Source organism: Eurosta solidaginis, chromosome 2 (assembly GCF_040869045.1).
Source record: "Eurosta solidaginis isolate ZX-2024a chromosome 2, ASM4086904v1, whole genome shotgun sequence".
NCBI classification, from domain to species: domain Eukaryota; kingdom Metazoa; phylum Arthropoda; class Insecta; order Diptera; family Tephritidae; genus Eurosta; species Eurosta solidaginis.
The window spans coordinates 274,443,124-274,470,801 of NC_090320.1; the positions used below are offsets into that span (position 1 = coordinate 274,443,124).

General features: G+C 34.4%; 1 protein-coding gene across 1 annotated transcript in view; it reads right to left on the reverse strand.

The window, feature by feature from the left end:
- Nucleotides 1–26,683, reverse strand: part of LOC137241002 (bilin-binding protein-like) — a 38,099-nt gene extending 11,416 nt beyond the window's left edge. The window contains exons 1-5 of the mRNA XM_067768113.1: nucleotides 26,594–26,683; nucleotides 18,311–18,425; nucleotides 18,060–18,193; nucleotides 1,610–1,689; nucleotides 1,459–1,545 (exon numbers count right to left, since the gene is read on the reverse strand). Coding sequence (XP_067624214.1) covers nucleotides 1,459–1,545; nucleotides 1,610–1,689; nucleotides 18,060–18,193; nucleotides 18,311–18,425; nucleotides 26,594–26,616 — 439 coding nt within the window. The 5' untranslated portion in view covers nucleotides 26,617–26,683. The remainder of the gene's footprint in view (nucleotides 1–1,458; nucleotides 1,546–1,609; nucleotides 1,690–18,059; nucleotides 18,194–18,310; nucleotides 18,426–26,593) is intronic.
- Between the last annotated feature and the right edge of the window lie 995 nt (nucleotides 26,684–27,678).

Genomic DNA, 27,678 nt, shown 5'->3' on the forward strand with positions numbered 1-27,678 from the left:
ACAAATACGATTTTTGCAAATATCTCGATCCTTGCGCCACCTAGAGGCGATTTTTTCTTATTATTGCATTGTTATCGGGTTCTCAACTATATTCCAAGTTTCAAGTTTGTAGCTTATCGGGAAGTTACTTAAATTTCAATTACAAAATTCGTTCACAACGGCCGTGCATCCGGCCATGCGGCCGTGCGGCCTGCCTGTCAAGTCAAGCTAAATATAACCGTTTAAAAAGGTAAGTAAGTGGGTATTAATTTCTTTGTTTTCTCTGTCGATATCACAGTTATTCTTGTACCCCATAATTGACCAACAAGTTGAGAAATAACATCATGAGCCAAGTCTGGGGTTAGTCGGTACAGCTTTCGAAACTCCTTTGCATTCAAGTTGAATGGGCTATCTACTTCTCTAAGAAGGTGTCTGTCCACTGACGATCGACTCAACAATTCCTCATCTTGTGATAAAACGTACGCCAAGTACTCAAATGCCATTTGATTTATAAACCAGCTTTTCGTGTTTCAAAGTATTTAATTAAAGTACCGATTTTCTTTTTTGACTAAAATTGCCAGAAATATTAATTTCGTGATTTTTAACGCTGCCAATTTATTAGCCGTTTATTTAACAACACAGCTGTAGTGGAATTCACTAACTTGTAACGAAGCGATTTGTCGAGATTTTAATTAACGATTTTGTCGGTTGCCTTATCGCTTGTACTATTCACTAACTTATTTATAAATAATCGACATAAATGACATTTAAAATTCGTTATAATAGTAGAAAGGTGGCAACACAGCTTAACGAAACCTAAAATATGCGAAAAGCACAAAAAGAATGCCAAAATAAATAAATTCCGTACACTAACTGCTTTTAAAAGTCATTATTGTAAAATTTTTACCTATTTTAACAAAAGGTAAGTAAATGCGGTATTAATTTCTTTTTTTTCTCTGTTGATATCGCAGTTATTCTTGTACCCCTTAATTGACCATCAAGTTTAGAAATAATATCATGAGCCAAGTCTGTGGTTAGTCGATACAGCTTTCGAAACTCCGTTGCATTCAAGTGGGATGGATTATCTACTTCTCTAAGAACTTGTCTGTCTACGGGCGATGGACTTGGTAATTCTTCATCTTGTGATAAGACGTACGTCAAATACTCAAATGCTATTTGATTTATAAATAAAGCTGCTTTTTGCGTTTGAAAGTATTAAATCAAAATTCGGATTTTCTTTTTTAACTGAAATTGCCAGAAATAATTTTTTCGTTATTTTTAACGCAGTTAATTTACTTGCCGTTTATTTAACAACACAGCTGATCGTAGATAAACAGATATCGAAACAAAATAGTTATCGAATCGCAAATAAAGCAATGGCAAATATGGTTAAAAAAGATAGTGGATTTCATTACTGGTCTGGCGGCGTTCGGACGCAGACACAAATTGAAATGCTTACTCAAAACAAAAATTACTAACCGTCGTATTGACCCTCTGGTAAATTCTTGCAGGAATAGGTGATAAGATATCTGTTGTAAACCACACTTAGAACTTTGAAATTGATAGCTGCAAAATATAAATAAAATTTATAGTTTACATTTCTCAGAAATATATGGTTATAATAACATACGATCTATTCCATCATATTGTATTTGAAATTGTCCATCCTGAAGGAAAGTAAGTATTCCGATTCTTTCGTTTATGCTATTGCTAATAAATGTGAAAAAATGTTTTAAACTGCTATGTATATTTTCAAATTGAACAAGTAAGGAAATCTAAGTTCGGATGAAACCGAACATTACATACCCAGCTGTACACTTGAAAAGCTGTTGTTCTTTGTTTTGTGTGCTTAATAGTGTTACAAGGCTGCGCAATAATACATATACATATGGTTCTATTCTGATCTAATTTTCGTTTAAAAGAAGCAAAAAGGATACAGGGGCTAACACCGATGACCTTGAGCGGGTAATAATGCAGTTTTCCTTCAGATATGGGGATTTCCCTACTGTTTGTTATAAAATAAAGATATAGCCGAACAATAAACATAAACACACAAGTGCCATTTTACTAAAAAGCGTTATTAAAAAAACTAAAAAAAAAAAAAAAACTTTTTTAAAAATAAGCTTTTATTATTTTGGTTAATAAAAATAACTAAAAAGTAAACAATAAATTGACTCTAAAGAAATATAACACTTTATAAGTTCATTGTAAGCTTAAACGATAATTAGGCTTTTTCGTCTGCGACAAAAGAATTCTATATCGTACATAATTATATATTTTTAACATTAAAACTTTACACCTAAATTATTAAAGCTTACAGTTTATATCAAAGTCCAAATTGTTCTAATAAAAAACGTGTTAAATTTTGATGGTATAATTAAGAACATTTAGGATCTCATTTTCTTGCTATCGCAATGTAACACGCTTTTATTAGAACAATTAGGACTGTGATATAAACTGTAAGCTTTAATAATTTAGGTGTAAAGTTTTAATGTTAAAAATATATAATTATGTACGATATAGAATTTTTTTGTCGCAGACGAAAAAGCCTAATTATCGTTTAAGCTTACAATGAACTTATAAAGTGTTATATTTCTTTAGAGTCAATTTATTGTTTACTTTTTAGTTATTTTTATTAACCAAAATAATAAAAGCTTATTTTTAAAAAAGTTTTTTTTTTCTTTAATTTTATTTTTTACTTTTTAGTTCGTTTTATTAACAAGTAATAGAAGCTTGTTCTTAGAAAAGCCTTTTTCTTAAATTTAATTTAAATATGATTTGTTTTTTTTTAATTTTTAGTAGAGTAAAATATTGTTTAAATTAGTTACGTAAACTTTACTTAGTTATTTGTAACGTTTCTCATTCTATCCATTTCTTTTAATGCATCAACATTAGAGGGTTTCTTCGAAGTCAACTTTGAATAGTAAAGTTCTTCGATTCGAATACCTGCTAAAGACCTAACTCGGCTTTTGACAGAGAGCACATATAAAATTGTGTCAAACAGTGTTAACTAACCTAAAATCATATTTTATTGTGACTTGGCCTATGTGGCGTTCAGTTTACAACTACTCATTGCAGATCTCTGCTCTGTGTGTTAAATCTGTTTTAAAATAATAGCCGTATTTTTTTTTTTACACGTAAACGTCTATACGCTTATAATTTATATGGACTGCTAAGCGCCAAACTTTAAATACACCTCTGAAGTTGCTGCGCATAAAATGTGTACTAACAAAGACTCTCTAAATATAAGATGGTACATTGTAGAGTTCTAAAGCTTTGTGGAAATTGTGGGACGGCTGTACGAGGAATTCACCATACCTTTTGCTATACTGTCCGCCTCAACATAGCTGACTTTTTAAGGCTGTATAACTCTGTAATTTATTTTGCCTTTGGAAAAATTACCTATTTGAAAATAAGCTGGCTGAAAAATATTGGCATAACGGCTTAAGTTAAATCAACAAATGAAAATCTCAGCCAAGCGATTTGTAAAAAAAAAGCTAATACTAGGTTCAAATACACACCAAATTGGCAATTTATACTGTTTGGGCAATTTATTACACAATTTGTCATATAATAAATTGTAATAATAAATTGCCAATTTAAAAAAAATTGCGTAATAAATTGTTTCAACCTGCAAATTCAACATTGGAAAGTGTGTTTATTGAGTATATTTAAACGTCACTTACGCATGGCTGAACTATATGGTTGGCTCATTTCATCAGCTGATTTTATGTCTTTCATTTCACTGGAGTAGGGACTGTCAAAAGAAGATGGCAAAATCAAAATGAAAACCAAACATTGAACACATTTTCTTACAACACACAAAAATTTCAAAGTTTTATGTTTTCATTCCATTTCATTCACGTAATACCAACACGCACATTTTGACAGTCTCAACAAAGATATGTTGTTACTGTAGAGATGAGCCAACCAGCTATCAAATTACTATTGTGTAAGCTAAATAGAGTTGTATGAACACCACTCAATTTAAATCGAAATAGCCTCCATTTATTTTTCTGTTTGAACATAGTATAAGTTGTCTATTTGTTACTTTCTCGATATAGGCTGTTCGAGCTGCAGCAGTGTTACTTTTTATGACAGCGGATAACGTTCTTCAGCAACATTTGAGCAGATGTAGTAGTTTCGCGCGTTCGTTGAACGAAATGTTGACAATCTATTGATAATCTCTAGGAAATTAGCGACATTCCATCAACTAAGCAGCACTTTAGCAATACTACTGTTATTATTTGGCTGCTCAAACACACCCATATTAATTGTGCATTAAATCTAAAATATAAAACTCAAAAATGACTCTGCTTGTTATGTCCGCAACATTTATTTAGTTCAAAGTCACAGCCAATAATAGCCAAAGCCATAATAATTTACACGGGTCATCAATTCTTTCTCTGATTCAAAAGCTGAACTACCAGAACTACCGTCATCAGCTCAGTGTCATCATTGCCAGTAGCGCCAATAACACCAAACTCCTGCCTGACACACAAAAGTCGTTTCATTCAATAGCGTAAGTGAAATGTACTACGCACTCACTACTAAGTAGCGTCAAAAATTCGCCTGGAGTCATTGCGTAAATGAGCTACCATTGAGCTGGCACCGCATTGGCGCTGGCGCCATGCAATTTACATCACTAAAATTGCGCGAATACCCAGGCTCATGACTGTTTTAACCCCGTTGGTGAAAACGAAACAGGGGCAAAACGCATGGTGTATTCCTGGTGTAGCCGTTCCACTTTGTGGAGAATGAACGACTCTACAATGCTCCCTCTTATTAATCTACTCTCTTTGATCAGACGAAGGAAATACATATGTACGTTCTAGTGAGTTGGCAGAACTAATCAAAGTACTCGCTGAAAAATTAGAAAAAAACGATAAAAACAAAAGCAAAAATAATGTTACCGTGGAAAGTTTTTCTAAAATTATACCGGATTTCGATGGCATTTCGATACCAGTTAATCAATGGATACGCAATTTCCATGATAACGCAGAAGCATATGAATTAAGTGCAAGACAAAACAAGTAAGAACGGGACTGTCTTCGGCTGTGCCGAAGACTTCATACCTTTCATGAATGGGGCTGAACAATAATCTTATCCCGTTCGTAATCTCCGAATAATCGGATGTATAAGATAAGAAATATATAGTGAACAGATCTGCGTACCTTAACGATTTTTAAGATAAATATAAAATAAAAACAGGTAGGTACTTTGTGTGAGGATGCAAAGTTTCTGGTTTTGTGTGGTCTGCGTGTAAAAACTATGACTACGAATCACGTATTTCAACAATATATGACGTATACGTAACTATTTGATGAAATTTTATGAATTTTGAAGCTTATAGCCGTAAAAAGGGGGCAAAAATTAGAGTTTATATGGGGTATATAATATATATACAACCGATATCTATGATTTTTTCAGACAACAATATATGCTATATACGTAAGCATATGGTGAAATTTGAAGCGTCTAGCTATTAAAAAGGGGCAGAAATTCCGCAAAGTTTCTTAACTGAACAATCGGTTGTATGAGATATATACTATATATACCATCGATCTCAATGATTTTTTCAGACAACAATATAATCTATACACGTAAGCATTTGGTGAAAGTTGAAGCTTCTAGCTGTTAAAACGGGGAAGAAATTGGGCAAAGTTTCTTATCTGAACAATCGGTTGTATGGGATATATACTATATATACCACCGATCTCTATGATTTTTTCAGACAACAATATATGCTATATACGTAAGCATTCGCTGAAATTTGAAGCCTCTAGCTCTTAAAATAGGGCAGTAATTACGAAAAGTTCCTTATCTGAACAATCGGTTGTGGGGGATATATACTATATATACGACCGATCTCATAAATTTTTTCAGGCAACAATACGTGCAATATACGAAAGTATATGGTGAAGTTTGAAGCTTCAATCTGTTAAATTGGGTAAGATATTACAAAAATCCTCTTTTTCTGAAAAATCGGTTGTATGGAGGATATATGCTATAGTGGTCCGATCCGGTCGGTTCCGACAAATGTCTAATCGGACACCCAAATACACCTGCTCACCAAATTTTATCAAGATATCTCAAAAATTGAGGGACTAGTTTGCATACAAACAGACAGACGGACAGACGGACAGACGGACATGGCTAAATCAACTCAGCTCTTCAACGTGATTATTTCGGTATACTTAATGGTGGGTCTATCTATTTTCCTTTAAGGACTTACAATTTTCGGTTTCGTGAAGAAATTAATATACCATTTCATTTTCATGAAAGTTATAAATATGTAAATGCTCGTAATAAAATGGTAGGTACGGCAAAATTGTTCTTAGAAACCACCACTGTTTATGATTACGAATCGTTGTGCGCAGCATTACGAGAAGAATTCGAGCAGAAGTTGAGTAGCGCTGAAATACGTAAGCAGCTGCGCTGTCGAAAAAAACGTACTTCTGAGAAATTTTACGATTATGTTTTGCAAATGCGAAAAATTGCGGCGCTTGGAGAAATAGAAGATGAGGCTGTCATAAGTTACATAGTTGATGGCATAGTTGTGCGAGACGATTTGAAATTTCCTCTATATAGTTCAACGACGTTTAAAGAATTACGGAAAAGGTATGAATTAGTAGAAACGATGATAAAAAATGGTTCATCAAACAGACACCGACAAAATACACAAATAATTATGCGCGAACAATCGGAGAAAGACATTAAGGTGGAGCGTAAACAATCGCACTGCTATAATTGTGGGTCTGCTCAACATAAAAGGGCAGAGTGCAAAGAAGAAACAAAGTGTTTCAAATGTAATGGCGTAGGGCATATGGCGAAGCAGTGTACAAATGCCAAGCCTACTGTCAATATGGTGGTAAATCAGACACGTACCAAAACAATTAAAGTTAATGGTATTTCTGTACCTTGCCTGATAGACACTGGCGCGGATGTCTCTGTTATGCGCAAGAGGAAATACGTGGAAATTTTTAAAAATCAGCAACTACAAAAGTGCGTTGTAAAGCTATTTGGATTAGGTAACGTTGCTACGTCAGCATTGGGTGAAATAGTAACACAGGTTCAGGTTGATGAGCTAATTACCACACATACATTTTTAGTCGTAGAAGATAACAAACTAAGCGTTGATATGATAGTTGGATATGATTTTTTACAAAAGTTTGTGGTCACTATGAATGGTGGAAACTTCAAGTTTTCACGGTTAGACGAAAAACCAGAGCAATGCGAAGCTGGTTATAATATTTTTAACGTAGCTTGTAATGAAGTAGAAATAAATGTAGATCAAAAATACAATGCAACTGTTATGAAGTTGATAAAAAATTATAAGCCGGTGAGTAATCCAAAAGGTTCTCCTATAAAACTATGTATTATACCCAATGAAAGTACAATCAGCTTTCGTGAAAACCACAGTCGGGTTTCAGCGAGTGAGCGAGAATTTATAAGAAAGCAAGTAGACGAATGGCTGCGTCAGGAGATTGTTAGGGAGTCATGCTCTGATGTTGCAAGTAAAGTTGTACTGGCCAAAAAGAAAGACGGTAGCTACAGGCTTTGCGTAGACTTTCGCAAGCTGAATTCTCTTGTCCTTAAAGATAGATTTCCAGTACCAATAGTAGAGGAGGTGATCGAAAAGATGCAGAGTGCCAGATATTTTTCGGTCATGGACCTTAAGAACGGTTTTTTCCACGTTGAGGTTGAAGAACAAAGCCGAAAATATACAGAGTTTACAACGAAAGAGGGCCTTTTTGAATTTAATAAAGCACCGTTCGGCTTTTGTAACTCCCCAGCAGTCTTTGTACGTTATGTAAATCATATTTTTCAGCAACTGATAAACGAAGGCATCATGGAAATCTATATAGATGATATCGTTGTATTTGGAAACACGGCAGAGCAGTGTTTAGAAAATATGGATCGCGTTCTGCGGCAAGCTGAGCAGTTTGGTTTAGAAATCAACTGGACAAAATGTCAATTTTTAAAACAAAGAGTAACTTTTTTGGGTCACGAGATAGAAGACGGGCGGGTCTGGCCAAGTCAAGAGAAAGTAAAAGCTGTGAAAAAATTTCCTTTGCCAAAAAACATTAAAGGTGTTCAGGCATTTGACGGGTTATTTTCGTAAATTTGTTCATAACTATGCTGTAATCGCTAGACCGTTGACATCGTTGTTAAAAAAAGAGGCTGAGTTTAAAATTGGGAATGAACAGATACAAGCTTTCGAGAAATTAAAATCAGCACTTTTGGAAGAGCCAGTACTTAAAATTTTTCGTCAAGACTTAAAAACACAGTTGCACGTTGACGCATCAAAATATGGCTTTGGGGCCACATTGCTACAACAACACGAAAATAGGTGGCATCCAGTGTTTTACTGGAGCAAGAAGACATCGCAGCAAGAGGAAAAATTGCATAGTTACCTTTTAGAAGTAAAGGCAGCCTATCTAGCAACGAAAAAACTTACGTCATTACTTAATGGGTATAGAATTTGATCTGATTACTGATTGTTCAGCTTTTAAACACACCACGAAGAAGAAAGATGTTCCACGTGAGGTTGTACAGTGGTTGATGTATCTTCAAGACTTCAACTATAAAACAGAACATCGTGCGGGAAACAGGATGAAGCACGTTGATACTTTAAGTCGCTTTCCTGTCATGCAGGTAGTGTCACAGATTCACGCACAAATACGCCGAGCACAGCAGAAAGACGAACATTTAACAGCAGTTGCGGAAATTCTGATACACCATCAGTATAAAGACTATCAAATAAGAAATAATTTAGTATACAAGCAAGTTGAAGGACAACATTTGTTGGTGGTGTCTAAACTCATGGAGAAAGAGGTCATTGCAAAAGCTCACTGCTTCGGACACATGAGTACGCAAAAGACGATGCACCGGATAAGGCAGGATTATTACATACCACACTTAGAGAAGAAGGTGAATCAATACATCGCAAATTGTGTTGAATGTATTACACAGAACAGAAAGTTGGGCAAGCAGGAAGACTTTTTACACTGCATCGACAAGGGCGATACTCCACTTTCCACACTTCACATCGATCACTTAGGTACACTAGATCCAACGGCAAAGAACTATAAATATATTTTGGCTATAGTGGATGGGTTTTCCAAGTATACGTGGATATACCCAACGAAGTCAACAGATGCGCAGGAAGTTGTCAAGCACATTGAGGATTGGGTCACTTTATTTGGTAATCCATTACGCATTAGCAGTGACAAAGGTACAGCTTTTACGTCAAATTTATTTAAAGATTTTTGTTCCAAGAACAAAATCGAACACATAGAATCAACAGCAGGAGTGCCGAGGGGAAATGGGCAAATCGAAAGGACGAATAGAGTCATACTATCGGTTTTGTCAAAAATTTCAGCCGCAGAACCCTCGAAATGGTATAAATACACATCGCAGGTGCAGAAAGCTATAAATTCACACATTCACTCGTCATCAAAAAGTTCAGTCCTTTCGAAATAATGTTTGGTGTAAAAATGCGCAATGAATGCGATCTCGAACTGATGCAAATTTTGAAAGATGAACTGGTATCGAGTTTGCAAGATGAGCGTAACAAAATAAGGCAAGAAGCAAGATATCAAATCGAAAAAGCGCAAGAAAAATATAAGCAACAATTCGACAAGAAACGTAAAGGGCATCACGGATACCAATTGCATGACTTAGTAGCCATTAAGGTCACGCAATTTAAGACGGGGCAAAAGTTGGGTAGGAAGTATGCCGGACCTTACGAGATAACGAAAGTAAAGCGAAACGGCAGATACGATGTACAAAAAGCAGCAGAATTTATTGGTCCTAACAAAACATCAACAAACGCTGACAACATAAAGCTTTGGAGTTGTATTAATGAAAGCGATGATGACGATGGTGTAGAGGAGTCATCTGGGACAGATGACGAACAGGATGGCCGAGTGTAATCTGGCATCCCAATGCATGCACTGTGAGAAGGCAACCCTACGTCGTAAAACATGAGAAGAGAGAGAGAGAGAACGAATAACGAAACAGTCAGTCATAAGAGAGAAGTGGTCAGCCGAACATCAGCAGTATCAGCCGTTTTTACAAAACTTCTTAAATCTTTAATTTGACTATGAATTTGTCTTAAATATTATTCTACTTAAAATTGAACTGAATTACTTTACTGTACAATATATAATTTTCATTATATAAACATTTTTATTCACAAATCAAACTCTTTTGATTTACATATATATACTATATATACCACCATATATATACTATATATACCACCGATCTTTATGATTTTTTTAGACAACAATATATGCTATATACGTAAGCATTCGTTGAAATTTGAAGCCTCTAGCTCTTAAAATAGGGCAGTAATTACTAAAAGTTCCTTATCTGAACAATCGGTTGTGGGGGATATATACTATATATACGACTGATCTCATAAATTTTTTCAGGCAACAATATGTGCAATATACGAAAGTATATGGTGGATGATATATGCTATAGTGGTCCGATCCGATCGGTTCCGACAAATGTCTAATCGGACACCCAAATACATCCGCTCACCAAATTTTATCAAGATATCTCAAAAATTGAGGGACTAGTTTGCATACATACAGACAGACGGACAGACGGACAGACGGACAGACGGACAGACGGACATGGCTAAATCAACTCAGCTCTTCAACCTGATTATTTCGGTATACTTAATGGTGGGTCTATCTATTTTCCTTTAAGGACTTACAATTTTCGGTTTCGTGACGAAATTAATATACCATTTCATTTTCATGAAAGGTATAAAAATAGGTAGGTAATCTGTGTGAGGATGCAAAGCTTCACGTCTTTTGTGGTCTGCATGTAAAAACTATGACTACGAATCACGTATTTCAAAAATATATGACGTAAACGTAACTATTTGATGAAATTTGATGAATTTTGAAACTTCTAGCCGTAAAAAAAGGGGTCAAAATAACAGTTTATATGAAGTACATATATAATATATATACCACCGATCTCTATGATTTTTTCGGACAACAAGCATTAAGCATTTTGTGAAATTTGAAGCTTCTAGCTGTTAAAACGGGGCAGAAATTGCGCAAAGTTTCTTATCTGAACAATCGGTTGTATGAGATATATATTATGTATACCACCGATCTCAATGATGTTTTCAGACATCAATATATGCTATACACGTAAGCATTTGGTGAAATTTGAAGCTTCTAGCTGTTAAAATGGGGCCGAAATCGTAAAAAAAATATATACTATATATATATACTATATATACCATCATATATATTAATATATATATCACCGATCTCTATGATTTTTTGACACAACAATACATACTATATACGTAAGCAATCGGTGAAATTTGAAGCTTATAACTGTTAAAATGGGGTAGAAATTGCGAAAAGTTTCTTATCTGAACAATCGGTTGTATGAGATATATACTATATATACAACCGATCTCTATGATTTTTTCAGACAACAATATATGCTATATACGTAAGCAATCAGTGAAATTTGAAGCTTATAGCTGTTAAAATGGGGTAGATATTGCGAAAAGTTTCTTATCTGAACAATCGGTTGTATGAGATATATACTATATATACAACCGATCTCTATGATTTTTTCAGACCACAATATATGCTATATACGTAAGCAATCGGTGAAATTTGAAGCTTATAGCTGTTAAAATGGGGTAGAAATTGCGAAAAGTTTCTTATCTGAACAATCGGTTGTATGAGATATATACTATATATACAACCGATCTCTATGATTTTTTCAGACAAGAATATACGCTATATACGTAAATATTCGGTGAAAGTTGAAGCTTCTAGCTGTTAAAATGGGGCTAAAATTTGCGAAAATATATATATATATACTATATATATACTATATATACCACCATATATATACTATATATACCACCGATCTTTATGATTTTTTCAGACAACAATATATGCTATATACGTAAGCATTCGTTGAAATTTGAAGCCTATAGCTCTTAAAATAGGGCAGTAATTACGAGAAGTTCCTTATCTGAACAATCGGTTGTGGGGGATATATACTATATATACGACCGATTTCATAAATTTTTTCAGGCAACAATATGTGCAATATACGAAAGTATATGGTGAAGTTTGAAGCTTCAATCTGTTAAATTGGGTAAGATATTACAAAAATCCTCTTTTTCTGAAAAATCGGTTGTATGGAGGATATATGCTATAGTGGTCCGATCCGGTCGGTTCCGACAAATGTCTAATCGGACACCCAAATACACCCGCTCACCAAATTTTATCAATATATCTCAAAAATTGAGGGACTAGTTTGCATACAAACAGACAGACGGACAGACGGACATGGCTAAATCAACTCAGCTCTTCAACCTGATTATTTCGGTATACTTAATGGTGGGTCTATCTATTTTCCTTTAAGGACTTACAATTTTCGGTTTCGTGACGAAATTAATATACCATTTCATTTTCATGAAAGTTATAAAAATAGGTAGGTACTTTGTGTGGGATGCAAAGTTTCACGTTTTTTGTGGTCTGAATGTAAAAACTATGACTACGAATCACGTATTTCAAAAATATATGACGTAAACGTAACTATTTGATGAAATTTGATGAATATTGAAGCTTCTATCCGTAAAAAAGGGGCAAAAATGACAGTTTATATGAAGTATATAATATATATACCACCGATCTCTATGATTTTTGTTTCTAGTTGATAACTAGCAACTGATGATGACACGTGGGTCGAAACAATTGTTTTGCCAAATAAAATAAACATATATATATATAAAAACGACTAGAAGGAGTTTCAATTTTAATTCTTTATTATTTATTATACCCGTAAGCATTTGGTGAAATTTGAAGCTTCTAGCTGTTAAAATGGGGAAGAAATTGCGCAAAGTTTCTTATCTGAACAATCTGTTGTATGAGATATATACTATGTATACCACCGATCTCAATGATTTTTTCAGACATCAATATATGCTATACACGAAAGCATATGGTGAAATTTTAAGCTTCCAGCTGTTAAAATGGGGCCGAAATCGCAAAAAAAAATATATATACTATATATATATACTATATATATATACTATATATACCATCATATATTTATTATATATATCACCGATATCTATAATTTTTTGACACAACAATATATACTATATACGTAAGCAATCGGTCAAATTTGAAGCTTATAGCTGTTAAAATGGGGTAGAAATTGCGAAAAGTTTCTTATCTGAACAATCGGTTGTATGAGATATATACTATATATACAACCGATCTCTATGATTTTTTCAGACAACAATATATGCCATATACGTAAGCATTCGGTGAAATTTGAAGCTTCTAGCTGTTAAAATGGGGCTAAAATTGCGAAAATATATATATATACTATATATACCTCCATATATATACTATATATACCACCGATCTGTATGATTTTTTCAGACAATAATATATGCTATATACGTAAGCATTCGTTGAAATTTGAAGCATCTAGCTCTTAAAATAGGGCAGCAATTACGAAAAGTTTCTTATCTGAACAATCGGTTGTGGGGGATATATACTATACATACGACCGATCTCATTCATTTTTTCAGGCAACAATATGTGCAAATTTCGAAATTATATGGTGAAGTTTGAAGCTTCAATCTGTTAAATTGAGTAAGATATTACAAAAATCCTCTTTTTCTGAAAAATCGGTTGTATGGAGGATATATGCTATAGTGGTCCGATTCGGCCGGTTCCGACAAATGTCTAATCGGACACCCAAATACACCCGCTCACCAAATTTTATCAAGATATCTCAAAAATTGAGGGACTAGTTTGCATACAAACAGACAGATGGACAGACGGACAGACGGACATGGCTAAATCAACTCAGCTCTTCAACCTGATTATTTCGGTATACTTAATGGTGGGTCTATCTATTTTCCTTTAAGGACTTACAATTTTGGGTTTCGTGAAGAAATTAATATACCATTTCATTTTCATGAAAGGTATAAAAGCCATTTACCTTAAACATATAACAAAATCTTATAGACTATAGTGGAGCTGGCGACCACCGAGGTGTGATGGTAGCGTGCTCCACCTACCACACCGAATGCCCTGGGTTCACACCCCAACAAGCAACATCAAAATTTTAGAAATAAGGTTTTTCAATTAGTAGACAATTTTTCTAAGCGGGGTCGCCCCCGGCGTTTGGCAAGAGTTCTGGGTGTATTTCTGCCATGAAAAGCTCTCAGTGAAAACAAATCTGCCTTGCAGATGCCGTTCGGTGTCGGCATAAAACATGTAGGTCCCGTCCGCCCAATTTGTATGGAAAATCAAGAGGAGCACGAAGCAAATTGGAAGAGAAGCTCGGCCTTAGATCTCTTCGGAGGTTATCGCGCCTTACATTAATTTTTTTATAGTGGAGCTTTATTAATCATGTATCTCTTTTAAATTAAAACACAGATAGCATCTGCTAACTATTTTTTTATTTTTTGTGAAATGGGAGTAAAAATTAATTTAAATTTTTTATTCTCTTACGTCTTTTATAAAAAAAATTAATAAAACGCATAGAAAGTTGCCTTTATAGCATATCTCCACCTAGATCTTCAACTGAGAAAGTTTAATAAATCTCACGTTTTAACCTGCACTGTCTCAACCGTAGTGTTATTTGACTTTTTATTTTTTCGTATTGAAAATTTATAAAGTGCACACGTTTTTCAGCCACAAAAATAATTTTACATTTTCGAATTAAACACATACATTTTCATAGCAAAAACATATCTAAATATTTCATCTTGGTACATTTGATTATTTTACTCACATTTGGTCATAAAACTTTAACTTAAGGGTCTTCAAAAAACATACGTCATAAATGAATTTAAAAACTGCTCCAACCTTTAAATATTTGCCTACCAAAAAATTAAAATGGTTGAAGATTTATTGAAGATTTATGTATGTAAGTCAAGTCTTCTGCGTTTCGAGATTTAATTTTATATGATAAAACATGCAAGATTTAACGTTAAATCTTTTTAGATGTCTAAATATCGAATAAAGCTCTAAGTGGGGATATGCTATTAGCTTTATATATTTTAATTTATCCTTTTTGAGCTTTTCATTTTTTTTAATCTAGCCTTTTTTCTGGAAACGATCTGGCAACACTGGTTGTGTCTGCATTTGGTTTCCCGCAAAATTCATATGGCTGTGCAAAATAACTTTGAGCAACACCTTCAGCTTAGCTAGAATCCGGAAGAACAGCGGCTCAAAACTAAACGAAATTTCAGACTGGGCGGCCCTATCCGCTTGAAGGACCAGATGGAAAACGATTTAAATTCCTTTGGTGTTCAAACTGGCACCCATGCGTCAAATGAAGAATCGACTGGAGACACCTTTTTGGACTGCTAAAGCCGTTAACTCGCTTAAGTAAGTAAAAACTCGAGTTAGTGAATTGCACTTGTAGAACTCATTTATAGCGACGATGTGTTTTCAAATACCACTAAATTGGACCGTAGATATATCCTCCGGAGATTTGACTAAACTGAGAACAAAATACTTAACCTAACGCCGAAAAAAGTTCTGAACCCTTAAAGCATGTGGGGACAACATGATTTAATCTCATCGTCCTCAATGCAGCTTCAACACGAAGAGGTTTTGAGTATTCGTCAGATCCCTAATCAATATTTTCGGAACCCTAATCACCAGGGCTGTGTGAGCCTTGTTGAGATCATTTCGTCAGACCAGCTCTCCAGTCCACTGTTTGCTTGGCTGATTAGTGGCTTAATTTTTATACTCAGCTGAGCAGAGCTCACAGAGTATATTAATTTTGTTCGCATAACGGTAACTCGTAACGGCACAAACTAATCGAGATAGATATAGATTTCTATATATCAAAATGATCTGGGCGAAAAAAGAAATTCATTTAGCCATGTCCTTCCGTCCGTCCGTAAACACGATAACTTGAGTAAATTTTGAGGTATGTTGATGAAGTTTGTACGTAGGCTCCTGGGCTCTCATCTCAGACCGCTGTTTAAAATGAACGAAATCGGACCATAACCACGCCCACTTTTTCGATATCGAAAATTTCGAAAAACCGAGAAAGTGCGATAATTCATTATCAAAGATGGCTAAAGCGATGAAACTTGGTAGATGGGTTGATCTTATGACGCAGGATAGAAGATTAGTAAAATTTTGGACAACGGGCGTGGCACCGCCCACTTTTAAAAGAAGGTAATTTCAAAGTTTTGCAAGGTGTAATTTGGCAGTCGTTGAAGATATCATGATGAAATTTGGCAGGAACGCTACTCTTATTACTATATGTGTGCTAAATAAAAATTAGAAAAATCGGATTACGAACACGCCCACTTTAAAAAAAAATATTTTTTGAAAAGTAAAATTTTAACAAAAAATTTAATATCTTTACAGTATATAAGTAAATAATATCAACATTCAACTCCAGTAATGATAAGGTGCAACAAAATACAAAAATAAAATAAAATTTCAAAATGGGCGTGGCTCCGCCCTTTTACATTTAATTTGTCTAGAATACTTTTAATGCCATAAGTCGGAAAAAATTTACCGATCCTTGTGAAATTTAGCAGGGGCGTAGACTCTATGACGATAACTGTTTTCTGTGAAAATGGGCGAAATCGGTTGACGCCACGCTCAGTTTTTATACACAGTGAACTGTCTGTCATTCCGCTCGGCCGTTAACACGATAACTTGAACAAAAATCGATATATCTTTACTAAACTTAGTTCACGTGCTTATCTGAACTCACCTAACACCACTTTTTCGATATCGAAAATTACGAAAAATTAAAAAAATAACATAATTCTATACCAAATATGAACAAAGGGATGAAACAAGGTAATTGGATTGGTCTATTGACGCAAAACATAACTTTAAAAAAAATTTGTAAAATGGGTGTCACACCTACCATATTAAGTAGAAAAAAATGAAAAAGTTCTGCAGGGCAAAATCAAAAGCCCTTGGAATGTTGGCAGGAACAGTATCGTGGTATTACATATATAAATAAATAAGAGGAACCCTACAGATTATGTTCTGGATCACCCTGGTCCACATTTTGGTCGATATCTCGAAAACGCTTTCACATATACAACTAAGAGCCACTCCCTTTTAAAGCCCTCATTAGTACCTTTAATTTGATACCCATATCGTACAAACACGTCATAGAGTCACCCCTGGTCCACCTTTATGGTGATATCTCGAAAAGGCGTCCACCTATAAAACTAAGGCCCACTCCCTTTTAAATAATCATTAGCACCTTTAATTTGATACCCATATCGTACAAACAAATTCTAGAGTTACCGCTGGTCCACCTTTATGGCGATATATCGAAATGGTGTCCACATATAGAACGATAGCGATATCTCGAAAAGGCGTCCGCCTATCGAACTAAGGCCCATTCCCTTTTAAAATACTCATTAACACCTTTCATTCGATACCCATATTGTACAAACAAATTCTAGAGTCAGCCCTCTTCCACCTTTATCGCGATATCTCTAATTGGCGGTATCTCTAAAATAATCTTTAATACCTTCCATCCAATACTCATGTCATACAAACACATTCCAGTGTTACCCTAAGTTCATTTTCCTACATTGTGTTTTTCCCTTATTTTGTCTCCATAGCTCTCAGCTGAGTATGTAATGTTCGGTTACACCCGAACTTAGCCCTCCTTACTTGTTCTTGTTTCGTTCTCCATAAATTACACTAAAGATAGCACAACGCCGAAACCGGTGTGCCTTCAAACCAAACTTGACAAGGAATGGCGGAGAATGGTTCCAATTCAATTAATTGATGCATATTAGAACAATTTTTCATTATTCCTTGTTAAATTTGATTTGAATACGAACCGGCTTCGGTGTTGTGCCATCTTCAGTGTTATTTTTTGAGAACGAAAAAGGAAATTAATATTTTACCTATGCACTTGGAATTTGAAAAAAGTTTCTTTTGACACAAAAGTCTTCACTTTTACACCCTGTCGAAAAATCAACAACCCAAAGGTAACATAACTTTCTAAAACTAAAACCAAAAGCTTTGCCTGCAATTAAAAATACTTACTCTGCATTACTTATTTCGTAGTCTCTTACTATATGTTCACGGTTAGGGCCAAGAGTGTAATCACTTTTTTGGCAGCGGTTATCTCCATCGTTCTCGTATCTAGCTTGCATAAACCAGCGACCTTGGTAATTTAACTAATTAAAACATAGCTGTTAAAATGGTGTTAAAGTCTATGCATAGTACAATAAAATTGGGCTAGCTTTGTAGAGCTAACACTCAATTTATTTAAGTATATAGAACTTAATACTCACCCATTCTGATTCCACGTTTGACAAACCTCTCATATCTGGACACACACCTTGTCTTCGAACTTGTCCGGCCACCAAACATGATGATGTCAAAATAATCAAAATTGATAAAAGGGGACTGAAAGAATGAAAATAATTAAAAAATGATATTATATTGTTAAAAGAAACTTTATGGGCTGAGTATATTATTTTATTGAATTTTATTATACTCAGCTGAGCAGAGCTCACAGAGTATATTAACTATGTTCGCATAATGGTAATCCGTAACGGCATAAACTAATCGAGATAGATATGGACTTCTATATATCAAAATGATCTGGGTGAAAAAAGAAATTCATTTAGCCATGTCCGTCCGTCCGTCTGTCCTCCGTGTGTCCGTCCCGTCTGTAAACACGATAACATGAGTAAATTTTGAGGTATATTGATGAAATTTGGTATGCAGGTTCCTGGGCGCTCATATCAGATTGCTATTTAAAATGAACGAAATCCGACTACAACCACGCCCACTTTTTCGATATCGAAAATTTCGAAAAACCGAAAAAGTGCGATAATTCATTACCAAAGACGGATAAAGCGATAAAACTTGGTAGGTGCATTGAACTTATGACGCGAAATATAAAATTAGAAAAATTTTGGACAATGGGCGTGGCACCACCTACTTTTAAAAGAAGGTAATTTAAAAGTTTTGCAAGCTGTAATTTGGCAGTTGTTGAAGATATCATGATGAAATTTGGCAGGAACGTTACTCCTATTACTAGGAGTACGGATGACGAACACGCCCACTTAAAAAAAAAATTGTTAAGTCAAATTTTAAGAAAAAATTCAATATCTTTACAGTATATAAGTAAATTATGTCAAACTTCGACTCCAGTAATGATATGGTGCAACAAAATACAAAGATAAAAGAAAATTTCAAAATGGGCGTAACTCCGCTCTTTTTCATTTAATTCGTCTAGAATACTTTTAATGCCATAAGTCGAACAAAAATTTACCAATCCTTGTGAAATTTGGTAGGGCATAGATTCTATGGCGATAACTGCTTTCTGTGAAAATGGGCGGAATCGGTTGAAGCCACGCCCAGTTTTTATATAGAGTCGACCGTCTGTCCTTCCGCTCGGCCGTTAACACGATAACTTGCGCAAAAAACGATATATCTTAACTAAACTTAGTTCACGTACTTATCTGAAGTCACTTTATCTTGGTGTAAAAAGGCCGAAATCCGACTATGACCACGCCCACTTTTCCGATATCGAAAACTACGAAAAATGAGAAAAATGCCACAATTCTGTACCAAATGTAAAAAAAGAGATGAAACATGGTAATTGGATTGGTTTATTGACGCAAAATATAACTTTAGAAAAAACTTTGTAAAATGGGTGTGACACCTAACATATTAAGTAGAAGAAAATGAAAAAGTTCTGCAGGGCGAAATCACAAGCCCTTGAAATCTTGCCAGGAAAAGTGTTCGTGGTATGACATATATAAATAAATTAGCGGTACCCGACAGAAGATGTTCTGGGTCACCTTGGTCCACATTTTGATCGATATCTCGAAATCACCTTCAAATATACAACTAAGGGCAACTACGTTTTAAAACCCTCATTAATACTTTTAATTTGATACCCATATCGTACAAACACATTCCAGAGACACCCCTGGTCCACACTTATTGCAATATCTCGAAAAGGCGTCCACCTATAGAACTAAGGCCACTACGTTTTAAATAATCATTAACACCTTTCATTTGATACACATGTCATACAAACACATTCCAGGGTTACCCTAGGTTCATTTTGCTAAATGGTGATTTTCCCTTATTTTGTCTCCAAAGGTCTCAGCTGAGTATGTAATGTTCGATTACACACGAACTTAGCCTTTCTTACTTATTTTATTTTGCTTTTTATACCTTTCATGAAAATGAAATGGTATATTAAATTTGTTACCAATCTCGAAATTGTAAGTCCTTAAAGGAAAATAGATAGATCCATTAATAATTATACCGAAAAGATTATGATGAAGAGCTGAGTTGATTTAGCCATGTCCTTCTGTCCGTTTGCCTATTTGTATACAAACTAGTCCCTCAATTTTTGAGATATCTTGAGGTGTCCGATTAAACTTAAATTTCACCAGGTGCTTTCGTATATTGCACATATTATTGCCTCGGTGATATATGTATACAGTATATATCTCAAAGAACCATTTGTTCAGATAAGAAACTTTTCGTAATTTCTGCCCCATTTTAACGGCTAGAAGCTTCAAATTTCTCCAAATGCTTACGTATAAAGCATACATTGTTGTTCCAATTTTAGCGGCTAGAAGCTTCAAATTTCATTAAATACTTACGTTTGTTGAGACAAGTGTTTCATTGTCATAGCTATTTCGTGCAGATCACAAAAAACGTGAAACTTTGCTTCCTCTATTTTTTATTTTATATTTATCTTAAAAATCGCTTAGGTATGTACATATCGCTCATTTGCTGCAACGTCGTCATAACTTTTGAGTTGATAACATATAAACGTACCCAATATCATGATCTATGTTGTATAAAAAAATCTTCGTGATCAGTTAAAAATTTAGCACATGTTATAAAAATGAAAATATGCCTTCATATACGCAACAACATACGGCAGTTAAAATCTTTGAATGGCTCTCCTGGAAAATTGTGTTTTTTGAGTTATGATGACGTTGCAGCAAATGAGCGATATGTTGACTTTATATTTCATATCTAATACAACCGATTATTTGGATATTACTAATGGGATAAGATTATTGTTCAGCCGCATTCATTAAAGGAATGAAGTCTTCGGCACAGCCGAAAACAGTCCCGTCCTTAATTGTTTTTATTATTTTACTAGTTAGTTTTTATTTATTTTGTTGTATGTTTTTTGAGAGGATTATCTTTTATTTAGTTGTTTTTATTTCACATTATTTTATTTTGTTTTAACTTACTTTAGTTTAGTCATTTATTTATTTTATTTTATTTTTTTACTAGCAGACCCGGCAGACATTGTTCTGCCCTAAATTTGGTCTATCTGCATAAATGTTAATAAGCTTTTTCCGTCTAACTCTCCCCTCCCGCATCTTTACTTTTTCTTAATCCTTTTACTCACTCCTCCCTCCGTCTTTTTCACTTCATCTATCTCTATCTTCGTCTCACTCTATCTCTTTCTCAGTTTCCTTCTCCTTCCCTCTTTTTTCAGGCAAATCGAATAGTACGTATGTAAGCAGGTATGTGGGTATTATTAATTCATGTCTTTATTTCGGCTTCGCATGTATATTTATCAGTTTTGCGACGTTGATGCGACTAAATCGAATATAACAATGAAAATTACTTTGAAGCTCTCAGCAACAGCTATCATTTGATATCTATATTACACACACATTGTAGGGGTATCCGGGTCCACGTTTTGGCCTATATATCGAGACAATAGTCACCCAGCGGTTAAATATATTACTCTGTACTAAAGCACTCATCAACAGCTTTCATTTGATATCCATATTGTATACACTGTGTCTATGGGTACACGGGCCCACGTTTTGGCCTATATCTAGAGACCCTAGTCACCCAAGGGTATGCTAATTATCCCTCTACTAAAGGACCCATCAACAGCTTTCATTTGTTATCCATATTGTATAAACACATTCTAGGGGTACCCGGGTCCACGTTTTGGCCTATATCTCGAGACCCTAGTCAACAATAGGTATGAAAACCATCCTTTACTAAAGCACTCATCAACAGCTTTCATTTGATATCCATATTGTGTAAACTCTGTCAATGGGTACACGGACCCACGGTTTGGCCTATATCTCGAGACCCTAGTCACCCAGGGGTATGCAAATTACCCTATACTAAAGCACCCATCAACAGCTTTCAATTGTTATGCATATTGTATAAACATATTCTAGGGGAACCCGGGTCCACGTTTTGGCCTATATCTCGAGACGCTAGTCACCAATATGTATGAAAACTACCCTTTGCTATACCACTCATCAACAGCTTTCATTTGATATCCACACGGGCCCACGTTTTGGCCTATATATCGAGACCCTAGTCACCCAGGGGTATGCAAAAAAAACTCTACTAAAACACTTACCAAAAGCTTTTATTTGTTATCCATATTCTATAAACACATTCTAGGGGTACCCGCGTCCACGTTTTCGCTTATATATCCAGACCCTATTTACCCGCGGGTTCGAAAAATACCCCGTATCAAAGTACTCATAAACAGCTTCCATTTGATACCTATATTGTTCAAACATATCCCAGGATTACCAAGGTCCACGCTATGATCTCAAGACCCTAGCCAGAACGGGATAAAAATTATCCTATGTCTGTCTCCTGGTTCTAAGCTACTCCTCCACCTATTTTCAGCCAAATATGTTCATCCGTTCCTTCCTCTTCAATCACTCTTTTTCTATTAAAAAAAGAGCATCAAAATAGGGACAGAAAAAGCGACTTTGTTTTATACTATGTAGTGATGTACATCCATACATACTTATAAACCCACGTCCGAAGTTAAATAACGCAGCGAATGCTATATATGTACGTATGAATGTGTCGCATCATGCCTCACTCAAAAGCAATTAGCGCGCACAGTTCACAGCGAACAAACACACAAACACATTTTTGGGTAAAAATGTTACCTTTGTTTAAACAATTTGGCTGATATAAGAAAGGAATCGAGTATTTGTTTTGATGCAGATCGAAGGTAAATATTTCAAAGTTTTACTGAAAAGTAGAATCTTTTAAACCCATCCATCCGTTTATGAGTTATAGCTGTGTAAACAAACATTTTATGATTTTTTACTACATTTTGGCAAATTGCCACGCCCCTATTATAAATACCTTCAAATTATATTAACTGTACCATCTCACGTAGCTAAGCTTTCAAATGCAAAAACCCGTTTTAAAATCGGAGCATTCTGTGTGAAGTTATGTGCGTACGTGGCATTTAGCGACATTATTTTATAAGATTTATATATATATATATATATATAGATTTCATATTTATTATTCCTTTTTTCAGTTTTTAACCTCTATTTTATATTATTTTTATTTATTTTATTTTCCTATTTTGTTTCGGCGGTTGTCTGGAACTTTGCGTCAGTCTCCGATATACTTCTAACAAAAATTTAAGGAATATTCGAGTTTTCTATAGTTCACGTTGATAATAGTTCAGGTTGAATAAGCACCCAATGTAATGGCGGACGCCGTGGTGTGATGGTAACTTGCTAACCTACCACAACGAAGATCCTGTTAAGGACCGTTAAGGACCGTAAAATGCAGCTTCAAAATCTTTGAATAAAATTGATTTTTCTAGAAACAAAGTTTCAATCGGTGCAAACCCTTGACTGTAATTTGGTATTTCTACCATGAAAAGCTTTTGAACGAAAATTCATCTGCTTGCAAATGCCTATCGTAGTCGGCATAAGGCATGTGGGACGGGTCCGCCAGCTTGCATAACAAATTTTAATAGTAGCACGACGCAAACACGAAGTAAAGATCGGGCTAAATCTTCTCGGAGGCATGTCGCGCGTTAGTTTTATTTATTTTTGTAACCACAAACACATAAAAGCAAGTTGATTTATATATACATAGAATCCCTAAACTATTTCTTAAAAAAGTATATGGAATTTTGGTAAAGTATTAACTTTTTTGAATGTTTGTCTGGTAATTTTGAAGTTTGTTATTTAATTAACACGAATTGCTTAACATATTTGTCAACAGATACATATGGGATACATTTGAAGCGAGCCACCATCTGAAATTATTCGAGCATTTCATGGAAAATCGTTAATTTTTGCGATTTTCCAACTGGTCTCATCATCAATTTTAAACGTCTAAATATTTTTAATATATCACACCTCAACGTTCCAAGGAAGAAAAGTTTAAAATTAGTATCAATTTAAGAAAAAAGGCTATTTTGAAAAACCAAAAAATTGTATAGAAACAAAGAGAGAGCTAAAATTTAAAAGTCTATGAATAAAACACTGAATTTTTTTTTGTTTGTTTGTTATTTTAATAAACCTTGATCCAAATAGTACCAGAGGTTTAGGATTTTTCAAATATTAATGAAATTTGACCTGGCATTGATAACACTTTGCGTACTTTTTTTTACTAGAATGTTAAACATTATAAATTAATAATATTTTTCAAAAAATATTACTTAAAAGGGAAAATAAGTCTCAAAATTGACAGCTGCGTAGGAAAAAATTACTTAAGTCACCGAATACAAAATTTAGAAGAAATCGTATGAAAATTATAAATTTGTGTGGCAACGGCAACACTGATCAACGAAGTTTTCTTCAAGAAAAAGCTGGTAAAATCAACCGAGTTACAAGTCCATGCAACCGATATAGTTGTACAACTTTACCCATTACAATTAGCTATTGAACAAACTTCGCACTAGATGTTGATTCTGAATTAAGTGTTTCAAAAGTCAAATCAACAAAACAGTATTTTTTTCTAATTAAAAAAACTTTTTTTTAAAGATTTTTATATTGCTTTTCTATGGCTTGCAGCTATTGCCCAACGGTATGGCATATTTGACATTCAAATTTCCTTTGCTAAAATGTTGCCAATTTATTTTCGTTTGCCCAAAGGTCTCCCATCAATAAATAATGCTGAAGCGTGTGAAACGAGAAATAATGAGATGGGTTGTGAAACAAAATTAATCCAAGATTTTAGCGTGGGTTTTGGCTGCGCATGCTTTATCGATTTCGTGTCAGTAGTGTGACCTAATGGAATTGCTTTTGACCTCAACCCTCCAGCGCGTCAGCTTGAGGAAGTTTTTGATGTCAGTCCTTTTGACCCTAGAAAAACCAATCATAAGTTTGGCAAACACTTCGTCGCCTAAATCTACTCAAACATAAATTGCGCCAAGTATTAATTTTTTTTTCATTATTGTGTCCACGCTACAAATTGTATTCATTTTCATAAGTTACTTGTTGGCTTTCATTAAACCAAAATGACTGACATCAAAACTTCCCAAAACTGATCCGCTAGCTACTCAGGGTCAAAGGAGTTTCCATTGTTTTTCATAATTGAATGAAAGTCGATAAAACAGTGTGTGATGAAAACCAAATCTAAAAATTATATGCTCATTTATTTAAAAACCCGTTTCTCAATTTCCATTTGTTTTACAGTTTCCCTTTGTTTCAGATGATGTGGTATTTTAAATTGATGTGACGTCAGTTGTCAAAAGAAAATTGCCAACGTGTTGGCAAAATAAAGTTTTAATGCCATATTTTCTGTAGCTTTGGGCAGTTTCCGTCTTCGCTGAATAGTCAATTTAATTGCCACTCTGTAGTCATTTTGATATACGATGCTATTTGATTTACTAATCACATATTTACACATATTCACGCTGGCGTTCCCGTTAGTCCGATGATGTTTATTTTTTATTAACTTTTAGACTTTGTTTTATAATATGTATAGTTCGGGCATATTAGGTACACATACTAGTATCGTTTTTGGTTAAGATATTTTTTTATATAGATAACTCTATGGTCGTCAACGGTTTAAAAGAAAATTTCTATAGGAATAAAAGCTACTAGATTGATAAGACGAAATATGTCGAGAAAGATAATATTTCTGTATCGCGAAAATAACTAATTCGATAAGATATTTTGGATAGTTGAAATTGGCTAAGAAGATTCATACTAACGTGAGGAAATGAATATTTATATTGCCTTAGAAACTGTTAAATGTATTGACTTATTTACTTCTTGGTGATAAACGATGAAATTATCTAATAATTACTGGCAGGGGAACTTTGATATGTTTTTCACCCGACGGCAGAAATAAGCTACTGATTTTATAACGTGGCCGGATCGATCCTTTTGGTATTTTTAAATTCTGTTTGAGTGCGAACGCATTGAATGCAGCCAATAGCCTGTCAGAAATCAGATTCATCGGGCTCAATAAGGTTATGTTAGGTTGAACTGGCTGGTCCGTGAAAACCCCATCCCACATATACTATGTCTGTCCATTGTGTTTGTTTAACGACCAAACTGAGAAATAATATTTAAAACCAGGACTTATCTTATAAAATAACTTCGTCCTTTTGATAAAGCTTTCTAGGACCTATGCCACTAGCTGTTCTATATCTGATTTAAATGCAGCAAAAATTCAAAAACAGGATGTATACCCCTATTTCTTTAAATTAATCCAGAAGGACGTATTTTGTATTTGTCCTTTACTAATATATCAATTAGATTCTTGAAATATCTTTTAATTTACAACACTATTTTATTCTGAAAGGATAATATAATTTAGTTACTTACATAGAAAATTGATGTTTCAGCATTTTTTATAGCTTTAATTTGAAGGGATCACAAGGAAATAACACTTTCTCCTTCGACACTAAAACTGACAATGTGATATTAAAATTTTTCACACCTTTTATACTTGCACGCTATACCGTTTTTTCCAGCGAAACTTCCACACACACAAAACACATTTTACCATTCCAAATAAAAACTAGTAAGGACGGGACTGCCTTCGGCTGTGCCGAAGACCTCATACCTTTCATGAATGGGGCTGAACAATAATCTTATCCCATTCGTAATCTCCAAATAATGCGCTGTATAAGATAAGAAATATATAGTGAACAGATGTACGTATCTAAACGATTTTAAGATAAATATAAAAAATGGCAAAAACCCCCTTATCTGAACGATCGGTTGTATGGGATATATATTATATATAGCTCCGATTGAAATGATTTTTTCATGAAATCTTCTATGATATATTAGAATAAATATCACCAAGTTTAACGCTTTTATATTGGAAATTAAGGGGAAATGGCCAAAAATCTTTCTACCTGAACGATCGATTGTATGGGATAGGTATATACTATATACATATAGCTCCGATCAAAGTGATTTTTTCAGGAAATCTTCTATGATATATTAGAATAAATATCACCAAGTTTAACGATTTTAAATTGGAAATTAAGGGAGAAATTTCCAAAAATCTTTCTATCTGAACGATCGGTTGTATGGGATATATACTATATATAGCTCCGATCAAAGTGATTTTTTTAGAAAATCTTCTTTGATATATTAAAATATATATCACCCAGCTTCACGTTTATACTTTCAAAATTAAGGGAGAAATGGCCAAAACTCTTTCTATCTGAACGATCGGTTGAATGGGATATAACTATATATAGCTCCGATCAAAGTGATTTTTTCCAGGATATCTTATATGATAGATTAGAATATATATCACCGAGTTTCACGTTTATATTTTCTAAATTGCGGCAGGAATGACCAAAATCGTCTTATCTGAACGATCGGTTGTATGGGAGAAATATGTTATAGTAGACCGATCGTACCGGATCCGACAAATGTCTAATATAATACAA